The sequence below is a fragment of the Camelus dromedarius genome, chromosome 14 (assembly GCF_036321535.1).
Source record: "Camelus dromedarius isolate mCamDro1 chromosome 14, mCamDro1.pat, whole genome shotgun sequence".
NCBI classification, from domain to species: Eukaryota; Metazoa; Chordata; class Mammalia; order Artiodactyla; family Camelidae; genus Camelus; species Camelus dromedarius.
The window spans coordinates 38,958,911-38,971,335 of NC_087449.1; the positions used below are offsets into that span (position 1 = coordinate 38,958,911).

At 53.0% G+C, this 12,425-nt stretch overlaps 1 protein-coding gene across 3 annotated transcripts in view; it reads right to left on the reverse strand.

Moving 5' to 3' along the window:
* Positions 1 to 12,425, reverse strand: part of RNF220 (ring finger protein 220) — a 210,415-nt gene that overhangs the window by 12,395 nt on the left and 185,595 nt on the right. Inside the window, exons 5-8 of one of the 3 annotated variants that reach the window (XM_031465590.2) lie at positions 11,212 to 11,313; positions 6,518 to 6,560; positions 3,311 to 3,354; positions 2,737 to 2,869 (exon numbers count right to left, since the gene is read on the reverse strand). In XM_031465590.2, the coding sequence (XP_031321450.1) occupies positions 2,737 to 2,869; positions 3,311 to 3,354; positions 6,518 to 6,560; positions 11,212 to 11,313 (322 nt within the window). Of the gene's footprint in view, positions 1 to 2,736; positions 2,870 to 3,232; positions 3,355 to 6,517; positions 6,561 to 6,698; positions 6,915 to 11,211; positions 11,314 to 12,425 lie in introns of those variants that run through there. The other 2 variants (XM_031465589.2, XM_064493642.1) reach the window with 2 other exon arrangements.

The following is a 12,425-nucleotide window of genomic DNA, read 5'->3' on the forward strand; positions in this document are numbered from 1 at the left end:
TTTGTTCCAAACTACTCTCTTGAAATCTTTACCTATTTCCTTTGGGCTCTTAACGATCTATTTAAAGCTGGACCTAACTCGGTGCTTACCTGTTCTGTCTGGTCTTTCATTTTGTCCTAAAAGTACCAATTCCAAGTACTTCCAGGCCTGAGCTATCTGGGCCTCACCCTGAGTAACCACAGGTCCCATCTCCAAGGCCTTTTCCCCTCGGCCAAGTATCCCACCCAAAACTCTCACTAGTTCATTGGCCCCACAGCAGATTATACTCAAGGCAACCAATTTGCTCCATCAGACCAGCTCCCAGCGGGCCTGGTGGGAAGCTTTGCCGAGGATGACGAACGGGCCCTGGTCTGGGTGGGGGGTAGGGGATGACCGGATACAGGAACTTATCTGCAATTCTTCAATCCTTTCATATCTAACAAGGACAGCAATCTCTGTTCTGTCAGCACGCACAGTGCAGCTTAAATGGGCCTCGCCGCTCGCCTGCTCATCCTGCTTCTGCTCCCTCTCTCTGAAGTCGGCTGGGCAGCTTCTTCAGCCGGCGTTATCACTCCCTCTAACCGGTCTTGGCAGGCAATCTAATTCCTCCTGAAAAGGTCACCGCCATTTTAACTGCCTTTCAATCACATTAAGCACGCACTGCCCGGCTTGCGGCCCAGCCCGCCCAGCGGGCGATCAATGCGCCGCACTGACACCAGCCCGCCTGGTGGGGCCACACCCAACCCCCCAAGAGTTGGGCCTATCGGGCCTGGCAGAGGAGGGTAGACTGACAGATGGCTGCTCCTGCAGACAGGATTTCGGGGGCAGAGGCACTCAGGATCATCCAGGGCCTCCTTTGATAGCACCCCCCCACCGAGGAGCCTCAGCCTCCTCCGCTCCACTGCGCCCTGCTCTCTGCCTCGTGGCCCCTGCTGATCTCGCTGTAAAACAGCCTTTCAAGTCTGCCTGTCTTTTGACTGCACTAAGCTGTTTAAGAGGCGGCAGCAGCTTCTATCAGGAAAGCCGGAGCAATTCTCTGCAGATAAAGGCACCTCCGGCCCCTGTTCCCTCTTCAAGTCTCACTCTCATTCTCGCTCTCCAAATCGCTCAAAGAAAAGCCCCCTTTGAACTCCCCTCAGGAATTCTTGAAAGGAACAACCTCACAGCATAAACACTCGGGGAAAACTGACACCCGCCCAGGGCTGAAGAACCCCTCACACCCGCTCTGTAAGTGCGTCCTGGCGCCTGGGAAATACTTGGTCAAATCAGCAGGCCCCATGCAGCTTCATCGCCTTAAGCCCTGTCTGGTGCCCAGAAGCCATCAGGTCCAGTTCTGTGCCAAGAAACCTGACTAAGAAATTGCCACGGCAATGGAAGATGTGAGTATCTGCAGCTGCCGACAGAGTGAACCCCGAGCAGCAGGCTGGAACTGTCCCTGCAGGGCTGCCAGAGACACCTGTGTGTCCAAGTCATGGGATCCTGGGCTTTGCTGCTCATCCTCCCAGAGCCTCAGACAGTCAAACTCCAGGACAGGACCAGACTGAAATGGCAAATGGCCATTCTCCAACTCAGTGCTCAGGCTCAGAAAACGGTTTGGTGTGATTAACTTTTCTGATTTACACTCTGGCTTGTCCCCAAAAGCCTGGGCAATGTGAGAGAAGCCCAGAGGCACAATGCCCCACCTGGGCTTGTGGCCCCTTCACGTAGCCGGTCTGCCCTGGATGGCACTGCAGGGACTGTTCCTCAGCACTGGCCCAAGAAGCACAGGCCCAATGAGGCAGAGACCCTCCTCCCAGCTGCTGTGAAACTCCCCAGGGACCAGACACAGCAATCCTCCCAAGGGTGTTGCCCAGAGAACTGGAGGCAGATGGGAAGCAGACTGGCTCACTTAATGACCACAAGCTGCAGTGCCAGCTGTGCTTGTGCACAGAAAGAGAGAAGAACTGGGGGCTAGGAGGCAGACAGCTCCCTCTTTGCCCTGCCCATGGCAGGGGGGTTTGACAAGAGGACAGTGGCCCTGGGCACCTACCAGTCTGTTTGACCTGGTGGGGGTGGGGGACTTCCACCAGGCCAAGTCATACCCCTCCAAGGAGCCAGGTGGGCAGTGAAGCTGGGCAGGGGCCTGCAGAGCCCTCTGCTGCAGTGGGGGAGAGCCCAAGGGAAGCAGGGAGCAGCTGGGCCCTGGCCCCTCTTGCTTCAGGGCAGAGGGTGCCCAGGGAGAAGGGATGGGATGAGAGCTAAAATTAGATTCACCAAAGAAGCTCATGGGAGGTCAAATTTTGCCATAACTCACTCTCTCCTCTGTAACTGATTTCCCTGACGTGGGGCTGAGGAGGAGGAGGAAAATCCAATGTGTTTGCCTGGAAGCCCTCAGGGCCCCCAGTGCTGGAGGTGTACAGCAGGTTGCTGGATTCTCATTTATCAGCCTTAAGAGGGATGGAGTGATAAATGCATAACCGTCCCTTTAATATTTTATGCAGGTGCTAACGCGGCTTGGCTGTCACCTTCAATGCATCACCCGAGGCTCAGAGCCCCCCTCGTCACTTCTAGCTTGCAGCCTCACAATTCCATTTCCCCACCCAAATACATCCATTTTAATATGCACATCACAGGCAGGCAGCACGGTCACAAAGGAGCCCTGCCAGCAGCAGTTCCCACGTGGTGGAACGGATGACCAGCCACCAGCCCTGGCCTCTCGGCTCCCAACAGATGGATACCCAGCAGAGGCCTGGCCACCTATGTGTCAGCTGCTTGTACCTCGGAAACCACCTTCCAGGAGAGTGGTGGCCCGTATCCGCTTCTGCCCGCACCACTCATACTCCTCAAAGCGGTTGCTGTTCTCATGCTCGATGTCCACGGCATCGTCCTCAGCCATGCAGGAGCCTTCCCTCTGTGAAGAGCAGAGCAGGATCATGCAGGTCCCTGGCCACCCCTACCTGCTCCCCAGGCCTGCAGGGAAGGCACAGCCCTAGCCCCCAGCTTTGGCATGCCCAACGGGCCCCCAGCTCTAGGGCTCCTTTGAAGTAAACCAATCTAGAGGTCAAAGACCTGGGCCTCTTCCCAAAAATTTTCCACTGGAGCCCCAGGGGAGGAGTGGGAGAGTGAAAGCAAAGGAAGAGGGTGAAGAATAGAGGAAGAAGCTGCTGAGACTACACAGAGACCTCCAACAGCCCACAGACCTGGAGGCAGTCAGTGGCTAGTGTCAGGGGAAGGAGGGCAGGGGAGGGGAGGTAGGTGGTGATGGCCCCTCTACCTTAGAAAGGCAATGCTCCACATGCCTACTCATCTCCTGCTCCGATCCTGCCAGGGGGCGGCTGCACAGGGGACATACCTGCCCTTCATCTTGCTTCCTCCGTTTCATTTTCCCAATCCGAGCTGCATGGAGAAACCGAAAACAAAGCACAGAACAGGCAGAAGATCACTGTAGCTCCTAAGGTCCCAGTGAAGCTGACACATCCTGACCTCCTGTCAGCCATTAGCCCTTTGGTTCAGTGCCTGATCTGGCCCTCCTTATGCAGCCTTCTGCTCCTTTGGGGACTGGGCCTTGTCAAGAGCACCTAGGGAGATTGGTGATAGGCCAGCAAAGTGTCTACTCTGGCCACAGATGGCTCAAGCTCAACCCATTCTCCTTACCTGCAGTGCTCAATGAGTCCAACGAGCAAATATACTGTGCATTTCTAGGTATCTCCCCAGAAGGACAAGATCAGGGGTTCTTTTGGAGTCAAGAAACACAACTTTAAAGAACATCTCTTGGCTAGAACCCAAGGTTCCTCCAGGGGCCTGACTTGGCCAGCTGTTCACTCATCAGTTAAAAATGCCTTTTGTTCCCAGGCCAAGAGCCCTGAGGTACAGCCCTTAGGGTCCTATGTAGAATCACCCCAGGCAGAATTTTTCGCATGTCCACCAGTCCCATTTTACAGAAGAGGAGACTAAGGCCAAATCATAAAGGTTTAGAGGGTGTGAGTCAGACAGCTCAGGGTACCTTGAGAGGGTAGCCCTTACCGTGCCTACCCAAACCTGTTCCCTTATTTCTAATCAGTGCAGAGGGGCTGGCAGGCCCCCAAGGCAGAGGGCTGTCTGCCATGCTGTCCCGCAGGGGGCTCAATTCCAAAGTGCACACTGCAAGCCCACAGCACTACTAATTAATGCTGAGAGATGCAATCATTTCTAATTAGCTCACTAATCCCTCTCTGCAGCCCTCCTGTCACTGAAGCAGGAAGGGGTCAAAACAAGGCACTCTAGTCCCTCTAGCCCCTCCCTATGCAACAGTAGGAGTAAAGCTAGCCACTCTGAGACCAGACTGATTGGGGGATGGAGGGATGGAGGATGAGAAGCCAGCCACGGAGGGAAGGGTTCCTCACTGCAGTGCCAGGGAGAACTTTCACCTGGGAAAGCTCATCAGTGCAGTTTTGGGAGCAAGATACAGGTGAAAGTTGATGCAAGTGAGAGTTGATAACTTACAATTCAGAGCTTCAACTGTGTATTAGGTTCAGAGTCAGATATCTGATACAATGTAGCTCATTTTATTCTATATCCTGAAGCTAGATTATATTATCCATTTTAACAGAAGAAGATACTCAAGGCTCAGAGAGATCAAGGCAGTTATCTAGGTGGCTAAAAAGTGGCAAAAGCAGCATAGAAAACCAGGCCTGACTCCATAGCTTAGGAGCCTCCCCTGTCCTAAGAGTGCCCCCAACTGATCAGCAACGACAAAAACTGATCCTGTGAGTACGCTAGGGCAGCAAGAAATACACTTGGGGCCCCAGCTCCTGCATGTTGAGGATCTGAGGCAGGGAGCTACTCCAACTCCAAAACAGAGTAGCCCTAGAAAGACCCATATCAATAGCAAAGGAACCATCCCACCAGGGCTGAGCAAGGAGTTTGAGAAACCTTGGTCTGCAGTGAGGCCCATCTCTTCAATTTTCTGTGCTCTCACTATAGGATATGTGAATATGTTCTGGTGTCCCACTTGATTTTGCAAAGTTTTAGATTCCTTCACCCTGACTGTCCTGACCCTTGGAATCTTAGGCTCCAGCCACTTTGACACTCTAGAGCCAGCACTGGGATGGAGAAGGGATGTTAGACATCAGAAAGGCATTGAGCAATGGACTCTGAGAATTCTAGAAGCCTGTATGGAGCAGGGTGCCAATACAAAGATTTCTCCCCTACCTTGCCTAGAGCCTGAGGGAGTTCCTCTCTGTAAGGGGACTAAGATAGACAGTTTGATAATTGAATTAAGAAATTAATCTCATAGAATTGCCAAGGAAGGCACGATACTGGATGCTCTCCTTGCCCAGGCCACCCATGCCAGAAGGTCCCTTGCAGTCCCAAGAAAGCACTCTGATGGATTGGGCATCACATGGAAATCCTCAGATAAGCATGGCAGGTTTGGTTATTTTTTCACCTTTCTCACCATTCATCTTCTAGGTCCTGAACTAAGCTTACTGAAGCATGGTAGGGAAAGTTTTGCTCCCTACCTAGAGACTAACACTGAGCAGGAAAAGTCAGTCTGGCCACGGAGGTAGAACGGCATGGTCGGAGAAGCACAAGCTTTGGAGGTGAACAAACTTCCGTTCAAATCATGGCTCAGGTACATGCCAGCTGTGTGATTTTAAACAATTCACCTTCAACACTCCAAGCCTCAGTTTCCTTATCTACAAATTGTGTGTTAACACTTTCCTCTCAGTTATGATAACGATGCCGAACGTGGTGCTGGCCCATAATGCTCTCCCTTTCCCAGATTGGGTCTCAGCCTGGTACAGAAACCAAGTAGCAGGAACTGGGGATCTTGAACATTCACGATCTCACTCACTTACCAACTGGCCTAGAGACCCCAAGCCCCTTACAGCCAACCCTCAGATACACCACACCCTAGTCAGCACAAAAAACTAGATCATTCAATTGTGTTCAGCAAACACTAACGCTCCAGAGGTTTGAATCCAAAAGGGGGGGGGGCGGGGTGCTGCCAAGTAGTGCATACATGGCGTGCTTTCAGAGAAGGCCTCTAAGAGCTGTCGAGCCCACGCTGATCACCTTTGTGAAATGTGGGCCGACTGATAACTCAAAGAGCCCTGGGATGAGTTAGTGCCTGTTGCCGTGGGAACTCCAGATCTCACTGCATTGTCAAGTCTCAGCAGAGAGGCTGTATTCATACTACTGGGCACTGATTAAAAACTGGAAGAAAAACATTCTCAGCGCCCTGCCGGCTTGTACAGTGAGGTCCCAGCGGTTTGCAAATTCAAAGCTGAGCTCCCGAGTGGAATTGTGTGGCTTGTTCCTCGTTCTCTGGCACACACTGCCCCCCAGGTTCTTCAGGGCCTTTAGAGAGGCTCGGGTAAGAGCTAGGAACCATAACCTCCATGAGACAGACGGGGAAACTGAGGATAGATGCCTTGGAAAGCACATACTCTGGCGCTGTCACTGCGAAGAAGCCAATGGGCCCTAATGTCGAAGAGACCCAGGCAAGCCAGGAGCAGCAGGCAGTGAGGGAGGGAGGAGGCCGGGGGTGGGGCGGAGGGAGGGGCCGCGCAAGACTCACCATTCAGTCGGGTCTGCCGGTTGGCTCGTACTCGCAGGAAGGTCTGGGAGAAGATCCCGGGCAGATGCAAAATAGAGAATAGAGCATCAGCGCATCCTGGAGTCCTGGCCCCAGCCCCAGCCCCAGCCCCGGACCCCGCTCCAGGCCTGCCCCGCCCCAAACAGCCCGTAAACAAACCTACTTCCTCCCTCCCGCCGGCCCCCCTGCTCCGCCGGCCGCTCCGGGCCCTCGGCATAGCCGCCTTCGACTGCTCTAGCGGGACACCGTGGCCGCCGCGCGGTGCCGCCCCAGCCCCAGCCTCCGGCACTCCGGGCCCCGCGGCCGCCCGGCCGGCGAGGGCGGCGATGCGGGCGGATTCCCCCCGGCTGCCCGGCGGCGGCGGCACCTCAGCTCCCAGCAGCGGCGGCGGCCATGTTGGCCCTGATCACGTGATCCGCTGCCGTCGCGCGCCGAGGGTGAAAGTTCAAGAAGTGGGGGCGCTGCCGGCCTGGGGCCAGGAAACAGCAGCTCGCACTCCGGCAGCAACCGGCTGGGGCCGCCCTGGGGTCCCTCCCACCTCCCTCAAAGCCAACCCGCCCCAGTTTTAGTGGCTGGGAGGTCCTCCCATCCCACTCCACGCCCCCTCCCAACGCAGGGCTCCTTCCGCCCGGAGCCCCGCCCGGCTCCCGCCTCCCGCGCCGCTACCCTAGTCTGGGGAGGAGGCGTAGGAATTCCCGATCGCCACGGGCCATCCCACTGCCAGTCCCGACTGCCCCGCCCCCAGTCCCTAGCCTTTTAGCAGTCCCGTTATTAGAGGATTCCCAACATTTCAGCTGTCTCCTGGACATCCCCTGGAGCTGCCACAGGCATCGCACACCCACGCGGCCGAAGTGGAACTCAGGATCCCTCAAACAGACACCTTCTTCCAGGGTTCTCAGTTCCTAACGGGATACCACCATCCTCTCAGGTGTGCTCACTCCAGGAACTTGAGAGTGAGTCGTCCTTGACCCCACCCGCCTTCAGTTACTGACACTCAATCCTCTCGTTTCAGAGTCTAACTTTAAAAGTCTCTTAAATCTCATCTGCACCTCTGTGTATCTCCTATTCATCCTTCCAGGCCTAACCGAAAAATATCTTTTTCTCCCGTTGAAGTACTTCCATCTCTACTCACAGTATGGCTCATACAAATTTTTATCGGTGGGCTGACCACTCCAGGGACGGGGCCATGTGTGAGTCATATGGGTGAACCCAGAGCCCTGCACTGCCCTTGGCATAGCCAAGAAATCCCTGTGTGTTTTTTCACTGGCTCTACCTATCTTGGATGTCACTGCTCTAGTTCAAGCTCTCTAAATCTGCAGCTGTCTTCTATCTGGCCTTCTGATCTCCGGCTTCTCTCCCTGTAACCCATCCTGCACACTACATGCAGTGTGATCTTTGTATTGTGCAAAATTGACCCTTGCTCCCCCTCCCCCTTTAAACCCTTCTTGGGTTCTCCACCCAGAAGATCTGCAACATGGCATACACACCTTCTCTGACCTGCTCTGCCTACTTCTCCAGACTCTTCTTCTACCTCTCCTGTCTCTTCTTTTGCCCTCCTGACACTCGCAGTGTCCAAGGCAAGGACGTTGTCTTGCCTTGCAAGCTATCTGTAGCTCTCTGAGCACTCCATGCTCTGGACGCTGGGTTAGGCTATCCTCCATGCCCCCATATCCTCTGCTTGGTTAACTGTTTTTCATCCTTCAGGACTCTGGGAAGGCTTCCCTTTTCCCCCAATGTTGGGTTAGTTGCTCCCTCTGAGTTTTCACAGTCCCTTGGCTTCCATTTGATCTTGGATATCTTGATTGTTGAGTATCTTGGAAGTCACCCAGCACAAGATCTCACATGCTGGAGAAATCAGTGGGAAGGGGAGGAGGATACTTGTGAGGGAAGCCCCTGAACCAAGTGCAAGGCTGCGAAACAGTCTGATTCAGGGCCAAACAGACTCAAGTTCAAATCCTGACTGGGTTACTCATGATATATGTGTTCTTAGAAAAGTTACTTCCTCTCTCTAGGCCTGTTTCCTTAGCAATAAACTGGGGACAATGAATCCTAGCTTGCACAGTTGCTATGAGGATAAAGTGAGGTTTAAGAGGGTTAGGTAACCCAGCAGGGGCTAAGTAAATGGGAATCCAAACCAGAAACCAATACTCCCTGATTTCCAGGCCAAGTTTGATGATTAAAAAAAAACCCAACATAACTTGAGCAACTACTACGTGCCAAGCATCGTGTAATGATCAGGGGATTCCAGCTTCACCTTCTACCAGTTTCCCCTTGTGTTTTGCATTCTAACAGAATTGAACTGCTAGCAGGTCCCCAAATACATCATTCTTTGTTACACCTCTGTGCCCTTTGCATACAGTGTTGCCTTCATCTGGAATATTTTTTCCTCCTTGTTGACCAAGGTGAACTCCTGCTCATCCTCTGAAACCCTGTTCAGTCATTACCTCTGTGAAGCTTGCTCTGCTTTTCCACTGTGCTGTCCTAGAAACTTATTTATACCCCTATCATAGCACTTAATACACTGGGCTATAATTTATCTATTTGCAGATCTAACCCCTTGAAGGCAAGGACACTGGGCTGAGCATGAGTGAGCACTAGCTAAATGTCTGAGTAAAGGAAGGGCGTAAAGAAGGATAAGACAGTGTTCTTGCCTTGGAGAGCCCCCAAGTCTAGTGCAAGAGTCAGGCTTATCATGATAAATTAAACATAGCCATAATTCTTTGCAGCTCCTCCTATTAAGAGCTGTATTTCCTCATCCCTTGATTATGGGTTAGCTTTATGACTTGCTTTGCCAAGTGACATGTGAGTTCCAGAGTCTAGGACTCAAAAGGCTATGCAGCTTTGGCCTTCACCCTCTTGGCATGACACTGCCCTGACACTGCCAAGTAAGGAAGCTAACGTAACCTACTGGAGGATGGGAGCCCATGTGGAAGAGAACCAAGGTCCCTAATCTGGACGTGTAGTGAGGCCATTTTGGACTTCCCAGCCCAGCTAGTCCTCCAACTGAATGAGATGCTTGAATAAGAAAAGGCCTTGTCAATAGACAGAATCATGAGAAATAACAAGTTGTACTAAGCTGGATGGTTTGTTACATATCAGTAGAGAATGGAAACATATTTAAATGGGTGATCACAATATCAGATGATCAGAGCAAGTACAGGGACATGCAGGGGTCATGAGAAGAGAAAGCTAACCCAGAAAGGCTTCCTGGAGGAGAGAAGGGATTTGGGCAGGTTGTTGAAGGATAAATAGAAATTTGATGGGGTGGGGTAAAATAGTCCCATTAGAAGAAACAACGTGTGCAAAAACTCAGGCAAGAAAGGAATGGCACAGCCAGGGAGTGGTTAGCATAAATTTGGTGAGTACAGACCACAGGATTTATGGAGGGTGGTATTAGGAATGGAGGATGGTTGAATCTAAATCACAGAAGGCCTTGGTGCCGTGCCTTAGCATGCCATGCCTTTGCCTTATGGTTACTCTTCCTAGTTCAACAGATATGGGGCTGAATGCTATGGCTGAAGTAAAGAGGATGGGCCTCCGAAGTCAGGGCTCTGTCCATCCCTTTTGGGTAGAATTCTCTGGGACAGAGCCCTGTCTCCCTATCAGACCAGAATTCCCTAGAGTTGGGTCATTTCTCCATCTCGAATCAGGATTGGCTGGGTGAGGACTGACTGCCTCTCTCAAAACAGGGCTCATGGGAGCAGGAATCCCTCCCCGGGGCTGGCACCTTGGCCTCTGCAGTTTGAGTCCCATACAGAGGCATCCAGCAGAGGAGGTGCTGGTGGAGACTGGTGTGCAGCTCACATTCAGTATTCCACTTGCCAAGCTCTGCACCCTGACTCCAGGCTGTGTCAGCTGGGAGGAAGGGGTACCCAAAGAGAACACCTTGAGTTGCAAGAAAGGCTTCCCGTGTGCCAGCAGTGACCCTGGTTCTCTACCCCAGATTATAGTTCCCTGCTGTCTTCTCTCTTTGCATCAGATCAGGGCTTCTTAGGGCTGTGTTTCCCTTTTCACACTGGGGCTCCCTGAGAAGTCCCACTGTCTTTTAGACAAACGTTCCTTGGAACAGGCCCTGTTTTCTGCCCTCTGACTGGGGCTCCTGAAGGCAGGGCTCTGTCTCTCCTCAGACAGAGGAACTTCTGGGGACGTTCATTCTCCTTCCTACCACAGAGAAGGTCTATATGAGCTAGGGTGTTACCCTAAGGTCCTCCTTCTGCTCTGATGTTTTAGGATTGTGTTTGCCCAAGGCACTCAAAGGAAATGTCTGCCTCTCTCTCTCACTGGGCCTGACACCAAGGTTTGGCAGGACTGATGGTTATTTGCACAGGGGATCCTAGTTTTGAAGTGTGAAGTCTTCAGGTAATTCTGGGCTATGTCCCTGGCTCCGTGATGAAACCAAACCCTTTAGGAGACCTCCTGATGGCTAGGATGCTTCAGAAGAGCCCACCTGAGCCCAGGTGACCCTGGCATCTCTCCCTAAAATCATCTATTTAAGGCACATCTGCTGACACCTGTGTCTTCTGGGTTCAGTTAGGGGCACTAGACAGAGTGGGAACCAAAGCCAATTAAGGCCTCTGCCCGTGCTCCCCAAAGAGGGGAGGAGTTTGCACGGGGCCTGCCCTCTAAACTCTCATCCAAGTGAGCTTACTTCTTATGCCCAGCCCACCCCTCCTCACCTGGTATCTGTCTGAGTGGTGCAGGTCGTCAGTGGCAGACGAATGTGGTGACGCTGTCGGAGACTCTCCTTCCCTCTTGATGGAAGCAGACAACAAGAGGGACTGGAAAAGAAAAAGGACATGCGGCCTCAGGCTGAATGAGACCTACAATGAGTCCCCTAGAGTGTCCAGTCCTAGGAAACTTTTGGGGGACAGGTAGAGAGAAGGAGGGCAGAGGGGTAGAGAGACCACGCTTGAGATTCTGAAGGCATGTGGTCAGGCCCTGGGAGTCTTGCTGTGGAAGAGGATGGCTTGATCCTAGGGATGAGTGGAGACCACTGAGAGGGGCCAAACCTCCTTTACCCCAGCTAGTCTCTGTCCTGGTGGGGCAGGCCTCCCAGTGGGCTGAGAGTATACACGCTCTGTTTTCCTGTTGTAAGTGACTCTGGGACCCCCCTGAGGGGTTGGAGGTAAAGTCACGTCCCTGCTGCCCTACCTGCTCCTTATACAGGATGGTGGCAGCCCCGCTATGGAGACAGTAAATTAAATAGTATGTATGAGTTTCCTTCGTGCAGCGAGGGATGTACGCTGGCTCCATTTATCCCTGCGCTGTGGCGATGACCCCAGCAAAAACCCCAGCAAAACTAATCCCCCCATGTCAATCCTGCACGGCCTCTTCTACATACGCCCGCAGTTTAGATTAATAAACTGTCTGCTTTAAATTGTGCGTAAGCACCACAGTTCTAAATACTACATGGCACGTTTAGCCTGCTTTTGCTGGCTCTTGCCAAGGCCTGTTCAGCTGCATACTGGGGCCTGGAGGCCTGAAAGCAATCCATACTTTCTTCCCCCCCACCTTCTGCCTGCACAGCTCTGAGCCGGAAACGTACAATTCCCTAGGAGGCTTCCCCAGCCTAGAAAACCATGCCAAATCGCCAGTGACAGCCCAAAGAAAGCAATTTGGGAAAGATGGAGCAGCCATTTATCCTTCATCTCCGACTGAGCCTTAGGATGTGACCCGCATGCGGTGGCCATGCTGCACATCCTCAGGCAAGGGCCCTGGGAAGGGAGAGGGCAGCTGCTGGTCTGGCAGGGCTCCCTGACTCGGCCTTATCCCAAGAGCTGGAGGAGGGAAGAGGCCCAGAAGGGGTTCCCTGCAACTTGGAGCCCCTTCTTCACCCACCCAGGCCCAGTGGGAGGCCAAGTGGGTGCCTTGGCCCCTGGCTCAGAAAAGA